Source organism: Leptonotus elevatus, chromosome 15 (assembly GCF_054856555.1).
Source record: "Leptonotus elevatus isolate MCC_2025b chromosome 15, RoL_Lele_1.0, whole genome shotgun sequence".
Lineage (NCBI taxonomy): Eukaryota > Metazoa > Chordata > Actinopteri > Syngnathiformes > Syngnathidae > Leptonotus > Leptonotus elevatus.
The window spans coordinates 16,121,713-16,141,661 of NC_141253.1; the positions used below are offsets into that span (position 1 = coordinate 16,121,713).

Consider the following 19,949-nt stretch of genomic DNA (forward strand, 5'->3'; position numbering starts at 1 on the left):
CTTCCGCATTCGATGTATGAATGCACCCAACCTTCTGGTGCGGAGAGACTTCAGCGGAGCGCACTGTTGATGTGATGTAAAACCCTAAGCCAAAATCTTTGACCCACGCTCCTTGCTTTAACACTATGTCTATCAGAATTTGAACACTACTAATTAGATCACCCAGGGCCGTAATTTTAACGGCTTGAGCTCTGGTAATGATGTCATTGCTTAAAATGATTATTACAGGTAAATACAAGCCATTCGAGTAGCTACTAAAGCTATTTTTTTTTTTATGTAAATGTAAATTCCCTCAATACGCCGACACGAAGGCAGCGTGTGATGTCATCCACTCTGCTGTTAGCTACACTTCAAACAATGCACCGCGAGATGTGGGTTTTGATCTCTGGGGATTTAAATCACGCCACTTTAGATAAGACTATGCCTGCTTTTCCCCAGCGTGTGGATTGTAAAACCATGAATGCAGGCAGGCAGACTGCACCGATGGCTGGATCAACTTCTGTACGAATGTTATTCCTACAAAAACACTGTATGTACACTGCTTTGCAAACAACAAGCCATGGATCACAAATGACATGAAAGGTCTTCTGAACCAGAAGGGATGGCCTTTAACAATAGTGAGCCACTAGAGCTGCAATGGAGACAAAAGTGCAGTACAAAAGGGCGTTGAAGCAGAAGCTGTAAAACAACAGCATGAAGGAGGCATGTGAGTGGATGAAGATCATCCATGCAATTCCAAGGCAGGTGCCACCATTGAGGGGGATGTTTGGACAGCAAATCAGCTCGACGTGTTCCTCAAAAGACTCAGATGAGGTCATCTACGCAAAACAGCCCAATGCACCTTGGGCTGTATATAACCTAGCCTTATTAGTAGATTTTTGCATTGCACTTAATACACTTGAAATTCTGTGTACTGTTATAAAGAACTTGTTTTTGTTAGTAAGTGACAATTTTTTCTTGCACTCGACGAATACCCTGTATGAAAACATTAAAACATACTAAATCTGATAAAACTAATCTAAAACAAAACATTTTCGAACAAATAAAAATGATTCAACTATATGATCTTTGTTTTCCTCTATGCTCCGTTTATGATGTACTCAGGGACGTCAAGAGTCGAGCCACTTAAAAACACACTTCTCCGTTTTTGTGTGCGTTTATGTGGATGTTTTTTTTTTTTTAATAAATAGATTTTTTTTTTCTACATGGGGAGGGGGGACTTTTTTTGTTTTAAAAACACCCCGCTACATGCGTACAAGGAATAAAAGTGAGAGTTGGGTTACACCCTTTACTGGCCACCAACCATTTACTAACATACGTGTATACACCTGTAGACCATTTAGTCGTTAACTAATCTCACATGCTTCTCTTTGGGACGTGAGAGGAGACCGAGTTCTTGGAGAAATCCAACAAGGAGAATGCACAGTATGGCCCATACAGAGATGTTCTTATAGATTCAAACCCGGATCTCATGACTGTGAGGCAGATGTGCGAAACACTAACATCTACATTTATTATTTTAAAAATACATCTTTAGCACAAAATGTCATTGCACAAATTGTTTTCTACAGCACAAAATTGAAATGGCAGCCTGTAATGGCTGAATTTAACAGGAGAAATACACTTTGTAAAAGCCAATTGGCACCTTAGATGTTCCCGCACCGTCCTCGGGCACCGAGTCCGGCTGACACAGCATCTGTCAATGAGAAGCAAAGGGCCCATTTTACAGGAGTGGCACTAGAGGCATGTTGGCTGTGCAAAGTGGCTCTGCACATCATTGTTACAACTTGATCGCAGAAAGAAATGTTGGCCTTGGAAGCATCTGTTGGACTCAGCACATTCATTCTTCACCCTCCAATATTTGACGTGCACCTGCACAACCTTTTCAATCGTCTCTCAGCATCTTCCATGCAGTCCAGAACAATTAAAGCTGAAGAATGCTGGTAAGAAACTTTACTGAATGATCCGATATGTGACATCGGAAATAACTGCAAGCAAGCAATTTTTAAAGTTTTTTTTTATGATGAAGTCCTTAAGTTACGAAAATTACAAACATTTCATGTTTGAGAAGATTTGTGTTTGTCTCTGGGAAATAGCAGCAAAAAAACACAACAAATCTTCAGGAAAGCTCAACAGTCCAAACTGCAGGAGCATACAATAACCTAAAAATACATTCACGATACGTGCAAACAAACCACATAAAGAAATCTAATGGAAAACTCTTGTTGCCTCTCACCATGGTGCTCTGCAAACTGCTTACATGCTACGTGTAGTCACAATAATCATATTCTGCGTGCAAGCAGCATATCAATAACACTTCACTTCATCCTTTTAGTTGCCGATGCTATCACAAATGTTGCGCTACCGTGCACACACTTCGTCACAAAATACAAAGAAGGGCTGGCTACACAGCCATTTAGGGTACAAATGAATGTGTTCATAATTAGTACAACGGTTGGTTTGGTCTGCACTAAAATAACTGCAATTGGATTGTAAAGAATTAAAAAGCTCTAATTTGAGGACCCTAGTTGAACAGCACACAAGTGAGTCTAGGACATTTCAACGTAGTGCGGTATTTCCTTTGACATGTATATGTCCAGCGCACCTGACAGTTTGGTGGCTGAAAGTAAACTTTACACCTGCTGGAACCATGTCTAACACAATTTTGGCAGATCAATTCTCAACTCCGGGGAGATGTGTAGTGGATATCTTGGTATTCCATTCAGGAGTATGACAACAATGAGCATTCAACTCTCAATCATTGCATAAATCAATTTATTGAATACATATTATAATCATTATTATCGTTTTTTAAATATGGAGAGCGGAAGTAGGGGTTGCGGGTCACATATGAACACATTAGATCTGGGTGGAAGGTGGTTGCCAAGATCCCACTTAGCAGATCTGTGATCTCCCTAACCAATGTTAGTAGCAAATCAGTGTTTTATTTCCCCATGTCAAGGATTATCATGATGCATTTAATGGGAATGAGAGGAGCTGCTACGGCTGGCGGTGAATCAAGTTGGCTGTGTTCATGCCCACAGAACCATTTTTAATATGTGCCACGCTGCGCCTGCTTGCATGGGTCTACGAAAATACCAGAGCTTGGTCTAGCCCACCCCTGCACAGATTTAGACCGCGCCTCCTGCCAGACATGCAGCCTACATTTTTCTTAATGTCATTTTTCCTGTACTTCATAAGATTACAAATTGAATTGTTGACCAACTTAAATGGCTTCAATTGGTAACAAACGATTGAATTAAGTTAATCCAAAGTGAATATATTAAGTTTAATGAACTCGTCGTTAATTAAACTTAATATATTCACTTTGGATTGACTTCAATTGCGCGTAACCAATTGAAACAATTTTATTAAGTTGAATATATTAAGTTGAATATATTAAATGTAATGAATTCATAATTAATGAAACTTAATACGTTCACTTTGGATTAACTTAATCAATTGTGTGTTACCAATTGAAGCATTTTTATTAAGTTTGTCAACAATTCAATTTGTAATACTAAATTCACAACAATTCTCTTTTTAGAGTGTAATTTGAGAATTTGGAGTGACAAGCAGGACACACATATTGTAAGATAATATTAACATTTTGAGTGGGTTGACTTTTTTCTGAAAATATGCACAAAATGAGCTCTTGCACTTAATGTTGGTTTGTTGTCCGGCAGTTTTGTGCCATCCTTGAATGGTCGTTTTTATATATGAGAGCCCTTTGCGTTGGAAGAAATCGCAGAATGTGGTTATTTGTTGATTGTTTAAACCCTCTGCTGTTGAAGGCTGGATTTTTTTTTAATAGATTCATTGAGCATGAAAAATATTACTGTGTTGTATCATTAAAAGTTGGCATTTTTGTCATACATCTGGTTAGAAAGTGTGTGGTTCTGTGTCCTCCCAATTGCTATTGAGACAGACACCTTTCAAACTGGCATTAATTGTTTAGACGAGTGTTAGACTCTACATAGTAAACAGAAAACTTTCCCATATATACAATTAAATGTTACAGCCTAATATTTTGTTAGTATAGTTCAAGTCTAGCTCAAATGTTTTCTTTAAACCACCACATTAGTAAACTGATCAATGTTGGTGTCTACGGACAAGCGAATGTTAAATGTGTGTCGCTGAAGATTCAGTCGATGCTGCTGTCTGCTGGAAAGTGATCTGTGCCACAGCCGAACCTTTAAATTCAATGATGGATCATCGTACAGGCCGTCAACCTGCGGCCACACGCTCTGTAGTGATGGACAGAATGAGGCTGCTGCACCACTCTGAATGATAGGGTCAGCAGGGTCAATGGTGTTCACTGAGAGAAATCAGTTGAAGTGGGCTGAGCACTTACCAGCGATGGACGCCTTTGGAAAGCTTAACTGATGATAACTGATGGTGTACAGATCATGGGACGACTGCAGCAGCATTAGGGGGCTGGAGGAAGCCTGACCTGTGGGCCGCTTGAGGCTGCTCCATGTACAACCCTACTTCCTATATGTATACTCACTGTATCTGTAAAGTAGCGTTAGAGCCACAAAAGAAGCCATTCTAAAACATATGCCTCTTTTTCATTCAGGTGAAAAAGCAGCAGAATGGCCTTGTGGTCTGGAGCCCCCAGCCAGGTTGTGTCCCAATGGGACGCAGTGCAGAGAATACTGGACCGGACCCAATTTTGGTATTACCAACTTCGACAACATCCTGTTTGCCGTGCTCACGGTCTTCCAGTGCATAACCATGGAGGGCTGGGTCGACATCCTCTACAGCGTAAGTTGATACACACTGTGGTCTCGCTAGAATTTAGTAGGAAGTTGTACAAAACGTCACACACAATACATAGTGACTGAACTATTTTCCAGCATTGTGACCGTCATTGGGCCAAGCACAGTATGAACGCTCAAACTACCTTAGTGACCCATCGAAGGAGCAAAAATCCACCAAACTTCTGTCAAATTTCACAATTTCTGAGAAATTTGTAAATAGGTAATAATTAATTATAGGTACTACTTTCAAAGCTTATAGCTTCTGAAATATTACATTTGAATAGGAATTGTGATTGTTTAAAAAGGCAGTCACAGTGCAATGAAGCACTGCAGATAGAGATGCGGCCACGCAATTTATGGCCGTCAGCCGGACAATCTTTCCAGCTAGACAAGTACTTTTATCTTTTTAAGTACTCCTCCCTACACACTTGTGCTATCTTAAGAGGGTTTTTCAGGTCAACAAAACAGACAGTCCAAACAGACAAATAAGAAAGGAAGAATCCTCAAAGGATGGTAGTGGGTTATCCAAGCAAAAGTCTGGTACAGTCCAACAAGATTGTGAAGAAAATTTAAGTCTCACATAGAGAGTTATCAGCATCAGCCAGAAGCAAAGGCAGCACTAGTAATTGATGATTTGTTGATGTTGTATAGTTCCTATACTGTATTTTCTATACTGCTGATTATGGTGTTCAGTGTTAGGTAACTCTAACCCCAAATGTGAGTGTCTATATGCAAATCAAGTACCTTTTGTTGGTTCTAGATTTTTCTTACTGTCGAGAATAATAATTATTGCTCACAGATTCAATTTATACAGATTCTCAGACGTATTTTACTCAGACAACAAGGGTTGCATTGGATTTTTAAAGGGTACATATTGGCCAGGTTCTTCGTATACGCTGTGATGGGGGGAAAAAAAGCTGTTTATCAAAAATAACATAGTTATATCAAATAATAAAACTGGATACAATAATACAAACTAAATAAAAATGAATAAACGCCTGCATTACAGTTTATTGTGAATAGAATGAGTCATTCTCATTTTAATTAATTGTATTATTAATAGTTGAATCATAATTGTATAACCAAAAATAAAGAAAACATTGTTAAATGTATGTCTATTTCTATTTTACTAATAATTGGCCAAACAGACAGATATTTCATAATACTGTATATAAAAAAAATAGGCTAAATACATTTTAACCAGCTCAGTTTTTGAAACATGGTTAAATGAAGGCAGGATACAAAGGGATTATTTTGCCAGGATGGCCCATTTTTCACTCAAAACCCCTCTTTGTGTATATTTTGATCAAGGTAATGAAACTAGCTTGCATTTTCAATTTTATCAATTTGTTTTGGAGGAATCAGTACGCAACTAAGTAACCTCTTTCTGCTCACCTCCCAAATACTTGCTGGGATTCTTCAAAGGAATCAGACACAATTTGTCCATTCAAAATCATCGTATGTACATTGCTTTTAATGTCCATACACAGCGATCAATCATAACTTCATGTGAACAACTGTACTGAAAATATAATTGTGAATTTTTGTGCAGACATAATTTTTACATATTATTACATAAGTGCCAATGTTCAGTCCATTCAAAGGTCTCTTTTATAATGTAAATGTACAACAGACCGGACTAAGGACCGAATGGGCTACAGGATGCAGTACAAAGTATAAGGAAACTGGCATTCTTGTTTCGCCTTGTTGATCCACTCTCCACAGAAAGCCCAGGGGAGATATTATTATTATTATTATTATTATTATTATTATTATTATTATTATTATTATTATTATTATTATTATTATTATTATTATTATTATTATTATTATTATTATTATTATTATTATTATTCCTTGAAGGCATTTAAACCCTTTCTTTTACAACAGGTTAATTTTTCCTTTCCTATGAGACGCCACATATAGCGAGTCACATAGCAAGCGAGCCATCTTTCCACTTCCTTCCTGCTCCATTCATTTCACTCCAAACATCTCCTGTAGCTTTTCTAGGCTCATTATGTTAAGCGCTTGCAGACTCTCACTGGTTTGATCTAGGACAGCATTTCCATTCTGTTGATACATTTCCCTTTTTATTCTTAGTATTTCCTTTTACTGCTGCTGAGAAATATTTCATCCTTTTCCTTTCTGCAGGGGATTTATCACAGATTACCTCGTATTCCTCCAAACATGTCAGACTTTATTTTCTGCAGATTTTTATAATTCTTCTCTGCATTAATAAATCTCCTGGTTTCCAAATATATAAATCATACATTTTAGCTGTGAAGAAATAATCCATTTATCATCGCAGTTACAGTATGATAATCTGTATTTGCTCTGTAGGTTCCAGATTAAAAAGTACTTTCGGCAGATTTGCATTGTTAATTCATTTAAATGTTTTAATTGGTTAATTAAAATTTGCTAACTAAAAACCCATTGATTTGGAAAAAAAAAAGTCAGCAGTACAGAGATTAGAGTCCTCAATTAAAAGTTAGAAAGAACAAGGTTCCAAGAATCATAATGCATTGTATGCATTCTAGATTAGTGAAGGCTAAACCTCCGCAGGTTACATTACAATACTCAGAGGTTACATTGCCATGGACTACAGTAAATGGTGCGCACTCTGAGAAATAAGATCTCAACCAATAAATTGCTGAGCCTTTAACACCAATACACGTTCCGTGGCAATCTAGAAGTATTTTACATGGTCAACGGTATCAAAGGCAGCACTGAGGTCAAGTAATAATATTCAGTAAGTGTCAGAATTCATAGCTAATAAACCAGATCAGTGGGCCTAGTGGTAGAGTGCACGCTCTGAGACTAGGAGGTTGTGGGTTCAATCCCCGGCCAGGTCATACCAAAGACTGTAAAAATGGGACCCATGTCAATGCTTGACACTCAGCATTAAGGGTTGGAATTGGGGGGTTAGATCACCAAATGATTCCTGAGCGCGGCCCTTGCTGCTGCTCACCGCTCTCTCAGGGGATGGGTCAAATGCGGCGAAAGAATTTTGCCCCACTTAGGTGGGTGTGACAATCAGTGGTAACGTCATTAGTCCCTAATATTTTGTTGTCAACTACTGAATGCCAAATTAAATGAAAAAGATACAATTCGGACCAGTGTCCTTATCTTGAGGACGCCTTATAGTCCCCAAGCCCAATTTAATAGAATTGAAGCATTTTATGTTAAATTGGAAAATTGTGATAGGCCTATTTGTATGCCTTCTGGAGGAATAGTTCTCAGCTATTGTCACAATGGGACCTGCGTTTTTATCTTATCACTAAGTCATGACCTACTTTTGAGTTAAAAACAAAAGAGACAATGTATTGTTCAAATATAGTCTTTTTAGACATATGTTTATCACATTGTCAACCATTCACAGTCTTAACCTAACATGCCTGTTTTGGGAATGTGGGAGACCCAGAGAAAACGTACACAAGCACAGTGAGAAGATGCAAAGGCCACACATGGAGGTCGGAGCATGGATTTAAACCCCCAACCTCAGAATTATGAGGGGGGTGCTAACCAGTTAGCCTGTGCTGCCAATTCTGAACATTTATTAATTTTTTTTTTTTTTAAAGCCTCAAGGGGCAATTCAGTTTACACGCTGCTGTATACAGTATATTTTGTGTTGCACACCTTTGGAGCTGGGGTGGTGGGGTCGGTGCATTGCTGGTGATTTGCCATTTTTTTCATTTGTCCACATTGGAACTCAAACTTTGTCCAAAAGCCCAAGTTGTTAGAGAGCCCAAATTCTGAGAGATTAGCTACTGTCACCCGTTGTAGCCAAAAAACACAAACGACATTTGTTGTGAGGGGCTGAAATTTTATTTTTAAATTTAGGGTGACCAGGTGTCCTAGTTTAACCGGGACACCCCTTGAGCCTTGTGTATAAACCATGGTAAAGTCAGCAGTAAATAAGTGTACCTGACCAATCATAAATGCCAAACATTGTATGTGGGTACTATCGTTAACTGAGTATCTGTATTTTTTTCTTTTTTACTACCTGTCTGCAACCCACCCATAAAGGTTTCACGACCCATTTTTTGGATACCGACTCCCAACGCACCAGTTTGAGATTCTGTATCTGGGAACAAATGAGAAACAAGAGGATGTGGATTAATTATGAAGACAGAATAGGATATGGGAAGAAGCTTTCTTTTGCTCATTAAAAATGTATTATCTACAGGTACTCAAATATTAACCTTGTAGACTATTCGCAATTGTGAGCAATCCGATCTTCTTTCCCTGAAAAGAGTCATAACATTAATGTCTCTTTCCGTGCAAAAGACATTTGCAAATCAGAAAGCCAACAAAAAACAAAAATCACAAGCCCTCTGGGCCAATATCGGGGTTGGAGAGTGGAATATGTTGGTACAATTAAATGAAGATTATCGCACTAGAGTTAGTGTGGAAATTATTTGCTATATATACCTGTAGAGTATATTAGCATTCAGTAAAAAACAAAACAAAACTGCTACTAAGGATAGTATTACACTGCGTTGATGTGACTCAATTCCATTTGTTTGCTCAATTCCAATTAGAAATACTCGCCATCTTAGATATCTAGTCATAAACCTGCTGGGACTAGGACACTGATCTGTGTTTGTTTTCTCTGTATAACCATAATGAGTTAATGTCCACTTTTTAAGATGGAGTACAAAGTTGACAGAGAATTGAGAGACTTTAGATCCAGTTGTGAAGCTACAATATGATAACAAAGGAGCTGCCATAAGCAACAACAATCTCTAAACAATTGAAATGGTCATTTAAATGATGTATGTTTCTAATTTGTTGATTCTTTAAAAGAGTTGAGCATTTAGATTTTCGTAGACATCAGTATTTTTAGCTGCTATAAATCAATAGTGTTTGATCTAATAATGATTGATTTCAATCTTTGTGTTAATTGTCATCTTAAACACACATTTATTAAAACATAAATTAAAGTTTATTAATTGGAAAATATATTTTTTGTACAAGCTAGTAAAGTCAGAGGTGCATTGGTGCATCTTGTTGTTTCTTTGTTTTGCGAAAGATTGTTCCACTAGCATGCTAATGTTGCTAAGTTAAGCGACAGCATCCTAAATCAGAGAATCATTCCCATTGACTCGCTCTTGTCAAGTTGCCACACACACTTCAACATGTGCTGGCGAGCACTAAATGTTGTGAAAGTCAGAAGGTCCGTGTTATTCTTCACCAATTTTATCTTTTCGCCCTGATTACAAATTGATGCAGGAAATGGTTAAAGGGGACTTTGTCCACCCCACCTGTGCTGTTGCTACCAAACACTGCACAGTAATTCCTATTCGCTATCAACAAAATTTACACACTCACAACACGTCGGAGCATAACTCGTCAATCTTTCCAACATGGCAGCCGTGGCCGTAATTATCATTGTAATTGTCACAAGGTGAATGACATCAGGGGGAAATATCTATCTATCTAAACAAGTGTAGCATAAACACACAGATCCGATATACCCTGTCAGCATGAGCTTGATGTCATACACTGATTAACGACGCTGGCGTTTGCCCAAACAACCCAAATAAACACACTATAACATATAACAGGATTTACAGTACTTGGTTATTTTATTTCACACTTGTTCGGTTGGCAGACCCTCCAGATATCCAACTACAGTGCTTGTGTACAAGCACGGAAAAAGTCAATTTTCTATAATAAGTATGAATGGTTGTTTGTCTATCCTAGAGGTGACAAACTTTTTCGTTTGAGGGCCGCATACAGAGAAATGAAAGCATGCAAAGGGCCACTTTAAATGTTCAGCTTTAATTTATAAAGCACACTAAAATGAATTAAGTTAGCAATTATATTTCTAGTTAATTTCAGAAATGCATAACAGCCTTTTGTTAGATCTGATAAAGCAAATAGTTCAGGAATGTTTAAGATTTTGTGGTGGCTGTCAGCAGAAAGTGGAAGAAACTATTTTTCCTTCTAAAATATAATAATCTTTATTCATCAGTGTTTTGAAAAGAAATGTTATTTTAGTTGTAAATAGTTTATTTGTATTTCTGATTATTTAGAAACATATAAAAAACATATACAAAATGTTTTTGTCATGTCGCGGGCCACTGAAAAATCCTGGTGACATATACATAATGATGGGATGGATTGATGTCCTTTTAAAGTTGTATTTATATTTTTTGTTTTAGTTCATTAAAGCCGCCACTGTAATATAAATACTACACTGTATGTTGTGCTACATTTTACAATCGCTCGTAATGTCTTATTTTATAGGATATTACTAAGTCTTAATTTTATAAAAGTAATTGATGTGAGCAGGCGTGTTTTGTCACAAGTGCCTCGTAGACAAAAAGTTGTCACTGAGCAATGCACCAAGAAAAGACGCAACCTTATCATGCAAAAAGAAGCTTGTTTTTGCATAGCGATGACCTTAAATGAAACCCAGACCATTTGTATGAGTTCAACAATAGAGGCTGATACAACAACTTTGAATATAATAACAAATCAGGTAAATTACTTGCAAACCAACTTCAACGTAATCGGGAAAAATCGCTTATAACGGCTATTAAAGGTACAACTGGTGAATGTACACAATCACCAGAAGAAATTAATCAAATTTTTTATAATTATTATCACAACTTATACTCAGAAACTAATAAACCTAACCCAGAGCATATTGAGGCATTCCTCAGTAGCTTAAGTATACCTCAGGTAACTACTGAATATAAAGATATGTTAGATGCACCACTTACTATAAACGAGTTGTACAGTGCTCTAGATAGTATGCCAAATGGCAAAGCACCCGGCCCGGATGGTTATCCGGCTATATTTCTAAAGCACTTCTGGTCAATGCTTGCTCCACTATTCTTAAGAGTAGTAACAGAAATTAAAACTAATGGTCACATACGCCCACACATGAATACAGCAGCAATTAAACTTTTATTAAAGCCAGAAAAAGACCCCACCCTTCCATCAAGTTACCGTCCGATTTCACTAATTAACACTGATATTAAAATTATCACTAAGGCTTTTACATCTAGATTAGAAACAGTAATCCCGACAATCATTCATAGCGACCAAACAGGCTTTATTAAAGAGCGTCACTCTACTAATAATATTAGAAGGCTCTTTAACCTTATTAGTATGTCACAGCGGCATGATAAAAAGGCAGTTATTATATCATTGGATGCAGAAAAAGCTTTTGATAAAGTTAACTGGTCCTTCCTCTTTGCGGTTTTAAATAAATTTGGCTTTGGGAAGTCATTTATTCACTGGGTGTCAGTATTATATGATTCTCCTAAAGCTACTGTTACTACTAATGGGATTATATCTAAGAGTTTTACTCTACAGAGAGGCACAAGACAGGGATGCCCACTGTCGCCTTTATTATTTGCAATATTTATTGAACCGCTTGCATTAGCCATACGCCAGGAAAGAATGATTCAAGGAATTCACTCTGGGGTAACAGAACATAAAATTAATCTATATGCCGATGATATTTTACTTTATTTAGAAAAGCCTGCTATTTCATTAGGGGAAGTATTTAACTTAATAACTAAATTCTCACAGTTATCAGACTATTCTATTAACTGGACAAAATCAACACTTCTACCTATTACAGAAAATTCATGGAACCCTGCAAGCCAGGACCCATACTACTCATTTCCTATAGGTAATTTAAAATACTTAGGCATAAAAATCTCACCTAAATTAACTGATTTAGTTCATTTAAATTTCACTCCACTTCTGGATAGCATTTATAGTGACTTGGAGCGCTGGAATAATCTTCCTATTTCTCTAATAGGACGAATAGCCACTATTAAAATGAAAGTTTTACCCAAAATAAACTATTTTTTCTCAATGATTCCATTTAAACCTACGGCTAACTGGTTCCAGTTGTTGGACTCAGCCGTTACAAAATTTTACTGGAAAAAAAAAAAAGCAAAGATTAGTCTATCTACTCTTCAGAAAAATAAATCCAAAGGAGGTCTAGAGGCACCAAATTTTATGCACTATTATATAGCCAACCAGCTACAATATATTATTTTATGGGCACAACCCAATAGAGATACTAACTGTTGGCTGGAACTAGAACAGAAGGATTGTAATAACCTCAGACTCCTAGATTTACTCTTTATTACAACATCGATTAAGCGCCATAACTGCTTTAAAAATCCAATGATTTCCGCCACCCTGACTGCCTGGTGGAAGGCACTAGAAATGACAAAAGCCAAAGTGGAGCCCAGCGGGCTTTCTCCCCTATGGCATAACCCCGACTTTCAAATTAACAACCAATCGTTTTATTTGAATGTGTGGGAGCAGAAAGGAATTACACATCTCCACCATCTCTTCTCAGATAATATGTTTATATCATATACATCCTTGCTCCAAAAATATAAAATAAAAAACGGAAACTTTTTACATTATTTGCAAGTTAAAAGTATGATAAAGAAACAAATTCCAACACTCCAGGGTACGCTCCAACCGCCTGTTTTAGCTAAAGATATTACCAAGCTTTCTCCGACAACAACAAAAAAACTCTCAAAAATATATAAGTTACTTTCATATACTGATAAAACGTCTTTACCCATCTCAAAATGGGAAACAGACTTGTCTATAGCTCCGGAATCTGTCTTTTGGATTCAAGTTTGTGAAAATGTTTTTAAAATGACAAAACACACAAATTTACAACTTATCCAATATAAAATTATTCACAGAACATACATTACTCAATATATGATGAAGAAAATGGGACTCTCAGACTCCGACATTTGTCTCCAGTGTTTACAAAACACTACAGACACTTATTTTCATGCTTTATGGTTATGTACTCCGGTTATGTGTTTCTGGACTAAAGTCTTAGAAAAACTTTCCGCTGTCTTGGACTGTAGGATACCGTTCTCTCCAAACTTGTGTTTGCTAGGTGACTTAACAACAATTGACTTACCACATAAACAATTTCAATCTATACTTGTAGCCCTTACTATCGCAAAAAAAACAATTCTTGTTAACTGGAAAAATAAACAAACTTTGAATATCGACCAATGGTCTAACCTCCTCATAAATCATATTTTAATGGAAAAAATATCTGCCTCAAATAAAAACCAAATGTCAAAATTTAAAGAAACATGGTCTACGTATATAGAATTTTTTAACCTAAACTTGGATTTTAATTCTGCCTGTTAGCGAGAGCCACAGCAGCGTTATAACTGGCATTGATGTTTCTGTATTAGGCAATTTGTAACTAATGGTTGTGTTTCCATAGTCAGGAACCCGGCTGCTGCCAGCGGGATCGAGCGGATTCACCTCCGATGGGCACCAGGGGTTGATATTCGGATTCACGGCATGCCAGTGGGTTAATTCTGTGGGTGCTGTCCCCCCTGGCGGGGAGTGGGCGGGTCTGCCCCTCTGTTGGCTGCTGGGTGGCGGCTGCGTCTTGGCCGTTCCCTGGGTCTCTTGGGGGGTGCTGCGTTGCGGGGCTTTCCCTGGTGTCGGGGGCGGCGCCGTTCCGGCGCGGTCCGTCGCTCTGGGCCCGGCGACGCGGTTCGGGGCCTGTGGGCCGCCGGGGTGCCCGGTGGTTCCCTCTCCCCTCCCCCTTCCTCCCCCTTGCTGCCTCTCCCTCCTCGCCTCTCCCCGCCCGTCCTCCGCCTCCCTGTCCCCTCTCCCTCGTCGCCCTTCCTCCTCCTCTCCCCCTCTCCTTGCGTCCCTGCCGCTGCCCCCTGCCCTTCTTGTCGTCCCCTTCCCTCCTCCCTTCCCCTTCCCCGGTACGCCTTCCTTCCCCTCCCCTGGGCCGGGGGCTCCATCCATGGCCCGGGTCTCGGTGCTATGGGGGCCGGCGGGGGTGGCTGGGGTTTGGTGTCGTGCCCGCCCCGCTCCGGTGGGCGTCCTGACACCTCGGGCGGGACCCAGTATCCGGGGGGCGAGCCCTATCGCCCCGCCGGACGGGTCCCATATGCCCGCCGGGGTCCTGGTGGGGTGGGTGGGGGCTTGGTGGGCCGGTGCGCCTCCTGCCCCCGCCCGGTTGGGGGGGGCCCCGCTGGTCACACCTCTTAACTCACTACACTAGGTTTGCACAATACACTTTTATAGACATATAGGGCACATAACACACTTTGGGGGGTGGGGTAGGGTGGAAACACCGTCTTCACCCTACAACTCCCCTCCAATTTTAATACACCACACAACTTGTGGGTGGGGGGGGGGGCTTGTGGGGGTGCCATCGGTTGGGGGCCGCAGTATAGAGCAGTGCTGCGGTCCCCTGTCCGTGTCGCCACCCGCCCCCCCCCCCCCCCCGCCCTATCTATTTTTTTTTAATGCACCACATACACTCAGCAACATGCTTGGGTGGCGGGTGGATCGGAGCGTGGGAATATCATTTCCATCGGCTCCGGTTCACCTGCTCCTAATTTTAATGCACCACACACACACACTTGTATATACACTGGGTGGGGTCACATTCACGGTTTAGGGGTAGAGTTCGCCAGTCCGCGAGCTGGCGGACTCAGTAACAGGGGTTAATTTTCACAAAGAACGCTGGGGTGACGACCGGGGCCTTCCCCCGCTGGGCCTGGGGTTCGGGGGTGTCGGCCGCCCTCCGGTGCCCCCATCTCCCCCTTCTGCCCCCGGTGTTCCGTCCTTCCACACGGCGGGGGGTGGGGTGGGCGCGGCTGCCCTCTCCGCTCCGCTGCCCGGCCCCTCTTCGGCGCCGGTGCCTGGGTGCGGGTGGTCCCCGGGGGCTGGGGGTCGGGGGTTGGGGGGCTGCCGGTTGGTCGGGGTGGGGTCGGGGGGGGGCGGCTTTGTTGGGGGGGGGCGGTGGTGGGGGTTGCGGGGTGGGGGGGTGCTGGGGGTGGGGGGTGTCTGGGGGATTGGGGGCATGGGGGCGGCTGGGGCTGGGTTGGGGTGGGTGGCGGGGGTGGATGGGGGGCGGGGGGTTGTGGGGGGGGGCGGGGGTTGGGGGCCGGTGGGGTGCCTGGTGGGCCTGCAGTGCCCCGTCCTGCTGCGTTGGGCCGGGGGCGCGGGCCGGGTTGGGGCGGGGGGCGCTCCTGCTCCTGGGTTTGCTCTCCGGCCGGTGGCCCTGGTGGGGCCCGGGGGTCGTCCTTTGGCGCTGCCGCGGCCTGGGGGGCCCTGAGGTGTTGCGCTTGCTCTGTTCCGGCGGGGGTCGACGGCTCCCCTCTTTGGTGGAGATTTTCATGCATGCCAGATCCACCACACCAGCATCTACCGAAACTCAGACACAATCTGTTTCCTCCTCAGGTTATTGAATCGGTGGAGGCTGGTGTCTCGGATCTCACGCGGCTTCGTCTGTCCTTCCTTCCTTTTCTCGGTCTCTCCGTTGGTCTCTTGAGGCCTCCCTGATTTTATGTTTTTTGGATTTGTTGGGGTCTGGATGTTTCTTGGGCTGGGGAGGAGTTCTGGTGGGGGGTGTCTGGTCGGTGCTGGATTTCACCTTCCTTGGTTTTCTTCGGTCCCCTCGGGTCTCCTGGTGTTCGATTTAGGTGAACGGTATGAGATTTTTTTTTTCTAATAGGTTTTCTGGTGAGCTAACAAACACACGCACGCACGCACGCACGCACGCACACACACATACTCACCCACACACACAAAAAAAAAAATGTATGTATGTATGTATGTATGTATGTATATATGTATATATGTATGTATATATGTGTATATATATATATATATATATTTAAAAAAAAAAAAAAAAAAAAAAAAAAAAAAAGAGCAATGATGATGACATTTCCGAATGAACAATACTGAGCTCTAAAAAAAGAAAAAGAAAAAAAATAAAAAATAAAAAATAAAAAATAAAAAAAACAATAGAGGCTGATACACCATAGCCCAAGACTGACGTGACTGCTTACACAAAACTTTTTGGAATAAGTCAATGGTTTGAAAATGGAATCATTAATTGTAATTAGCAGGAAATAAGCAGCTTGACAACATGCAAGACAGAATTTAAATGTTTGATCTGCGATTCTACCAGAGCTGTTGAATTGACTATTTTTTAATTCCACTGGTACATCTGTTTCTAAATATATTGCTCTCCACTGAATAGTGTATGTATCCATTCTGTTTGTTTGCCAACAAAAAATAAGAGTGGAGACATGCTGTTCATTGGCAAGGTACAGTTTAAAGAAAACAACATTACAGTTTAGTTGTGCCTCCTAAATGCAGGTGAACAACTCACTTTGAAAATGTCACTTGAAAAGAGGCTTAAATTAAACCCTCTGCATTCTAATCTCTCTTTACTGGCTAATTCCCAAGTCACTTAAGATGTGACTGCAGCAATCTCATGTTATCTAGTGACTACTGGAGCAGCCAATTGGTTGAAGAATCACCTCTTACATAGTTTTATGTTGTCTGAATTACAACCCACATTACCGAAATGAAAACAATTCGCATAATCCTTATTGACGTAGGTTCCTGTTAAGGGACTCAAACCTCCAGATAAACCTAAAGATGCATGCGTCAAGAGCCATCTTGGCATTATCTCCTCATTTGTGCACCCATTCAGCAAAATGACACTGATCTACCAAAGCCACACAAATGATCTCTGAGAATGCTGTAGCTCTGAAGCAGGAAGCGTTAACATTGACACTCTTATTGCTACAGAGGGATATGTCAGTGCCTTTTCAGTGCAGATAATGTGCCAATCTTCATTTCATGCCTTGTAATTTTATTACTTTTTCTTACAATCCAACAGCTGCCATAAGAATTAGAAACGCCTCAAATTATTCCTGCTGTGTCGTGTTAAGAAATGTGTATGGCTTGCATATTCAATTCTATGTCCTCTTTTTAAAAGACCAAAACATTCTTTTAATTTGACTCTTAGTTTATATAAAGGATACTGCGGTTGTTTAATGTAGTAAGTTCATGTATTTTGTGATACCAAAAGTTTTTTGGGAGTCTAAATCACATTTTCCTTTGGCTTTATTTGAGCTGTGTAAATGACTTGTGTGAACATGTTGTCAGGACAATTGTGGCACTTGTCAAACCTGGCGAGCTTGAGCACCCCTGACTTACGAGATGACTCTCTCACTGAAAAATTTAAATTGCAAGGCGAAAATCCGGAGCCAACTAAAGCCGACTCGGTGTGGAACCGAACCGCTCTAGTGGAAAAATGGCATTTGTGTCCCGATTTGGCTAAAGAGCTAAAGAGTCTGCATGTCTCAAGGTTTAGTTAGTGTAGTCTAAGTGTATGAGAATAAGTCATTTGTAGACAATGTTGGAGACATATTCAATTATATTTGTTTTTTTTCTCTTTGAGGAGTGTGTGTGTGTGTGTGTGTGTGTGTGTGTGTGTGTGTGTGTGTGTGTGTGTGTGTGTGTTTGCCTTTGTGTATTATGAGGACATGTCACCTGAATACACGCAACACTGCGAGGACATTTTGAATTATGAGGACACAGCCCATGTCCTCATAATTCATTCAATGCAGAAGTGCTTCTAGGGCTGTAGAAGGCTTAAATCCAAAGTTTTAGCCAATGTCCTTGTAAACCATAATTACATGAATTTGTGTATTTTTGTGTATTTGATGACGCCCCCTGTAGGAAGGTCCTCGTAATGCACCACTTCATGAATTATTCACACCAGTGTATATTTCACAGCATTTGATTGGCTGACCGTCACCTGTCCCCACAATTACGCACATGTCCCCATAATTCCGTTTTTTCTCAAAATGCTGTGTATTGTGAATGTTTGTCTGTAGACGCAGAGCCTTTTTTTTTTTTGCAGCCACCAATTCCTAAGTAGATAAATTAAATAATGAAATACACTATGACATTTAATTATATATTTCAGCATTTAATTCTTGCAGTGGTTGTTTATTTGAAAATATACAATGGTTAACAGCTGTTTATCACATCACTTTGAACAGCTGGAGGCAGAGACAGAGAAACTGTCAGTGCCGTATATTGATTCATCATTTAACATCCCACCCTGCCTTTACAATGTAACATCTTTCTGTACACCAGTGGCCAAATGTTTTGAGAATGACATTGATTTTCTAAAAATCTCCAGTGCTGACTTATTATTATTGTTTTTTTATGATGGCAATTTGCATGTACTCCAGAATGTTATAGTGATTAGATGAATTGCAAAGTCCCTATTTGCCATGAAAATTAAAGTAATTTCCTTTAGTGACCTTACAAACTTTAAGTGAAGAAGGCTTCAGGGCACCCAAGAAAATCCAGCAAATGCCAGGACTATCTCCCAAAGTTGATTCAGCTGCGGGATAAGGACATCACCACCAGTGTAGAGCTTGCTCAGGAATGGCAGTAAGCAGGTATGAGTGCATCTACACCCATGGTGAGGGAGTAAGACTTTTGGAGGATGGCCTGGTGTGACCAGTGAAAAGGGGATTCCATAAATACAGACCAAAATAAGAAAAAAAGAGTTGAAGTTATTTTCTCTGATTAACCCCCTTTCCAAATGTTTGGGGCATCCGGAAAAATGCTTGTCTGGAGAAGAAAAGGTGAGCGCTACCATCAGTCCTGCTTCATGCCAAAAGGAAAGCATCATGTGACCATTCATTTGCAGGGTTGCTTCTCAGCCAAGGAATTGGGCTCGCTCACAATTTTGCCAAAAAACACATGCATCCATTACTAAAGTATAGTACTAAAACATCCTCGGACAGCAACTGTATGACAGCAGCAAGGTTATTTTATTTACTAAAGCAAAAAAACATTTTCGTTAATGAAAAAAAAAAACTTTTTAAAAAACTGAAACTGAAATCACATTTTATGATTACAAAATGATCTATAATTCTAGCAATAATATCCTTTGTTTTCGTCTGTGGTAATTCATTTAATATATGAGCCTTTGGGGTTCATTTTAAATGTGATCTATTTTTTTTTATTGACACTGTAAATCATAGAACAATAGCCACTCTTATCAACAAAGTTCATAATCCAACGACTGAACCAATTTGTTGATTTGAACGGGATTTATTATATTGCCCTGAGTACGGAAGTGACGTCATCTAGCAGCCCCGATAGAGAACCGCCCCCGGCTCTATTTACTTCACGAGATGTGATGGCGTGTAGCTGTGCTAATGAGGTAGGTTTGAAGCTCGAATTTTTCCTGTTGTTGTTGGTCGCTTGTGTACATTGCTCCCTCTTTCGCGAAAATGATTTATAATGCAAGTCCAGTGTAAGTGCAGCTAAGCTTACGTTAGCATACCTAACCATCTGTTGATTATGATGGAT

General features: G+C 40.4%; 1 protein-coding gene and 1 long non-coding RNA gene across 9 annotated transcripts in view; both read left to right on the plus strand.

Moving 5' to 3' along the window:
• Positions 1-19,949, plus strand: part of cacna1bb (calcium channel, voltage-dependent, N type, alpha 1B subunit, b) — a 173,467-nt gene that overhangs the window by 62,055 nt on the left and 91,463 nt on the right. For all 8 annotated transcript variants that reach the window (XM_086096608.1, XM_086096607.1, XM_086096606.1 and 5 more), the window contains exon 8: positions 4,580-4,767. In XM_086096608.1, coding sequence (XP_085952734.1) covers positions 4,580-4,767 — 188 coding nt within the window. The remainder of the gene's footprint in view (positions 1-4,579; positions 4,768-19,949) is intronic.
• Positions 18,027-19,949, plus strand: part of LOC147162162 (uncharacterized) — a 4,327-nt gene continuing 2,404 nt past the window's right edge. The window contains exon 1 of the long non-coding RNA XR_015097278.1: positions 18,027-19,949. This exon is cut by the window's right edge and continues 573 nt beyond it. This is a non-coding gene — a long non-coding RNA (uncharacterized LOC147162162).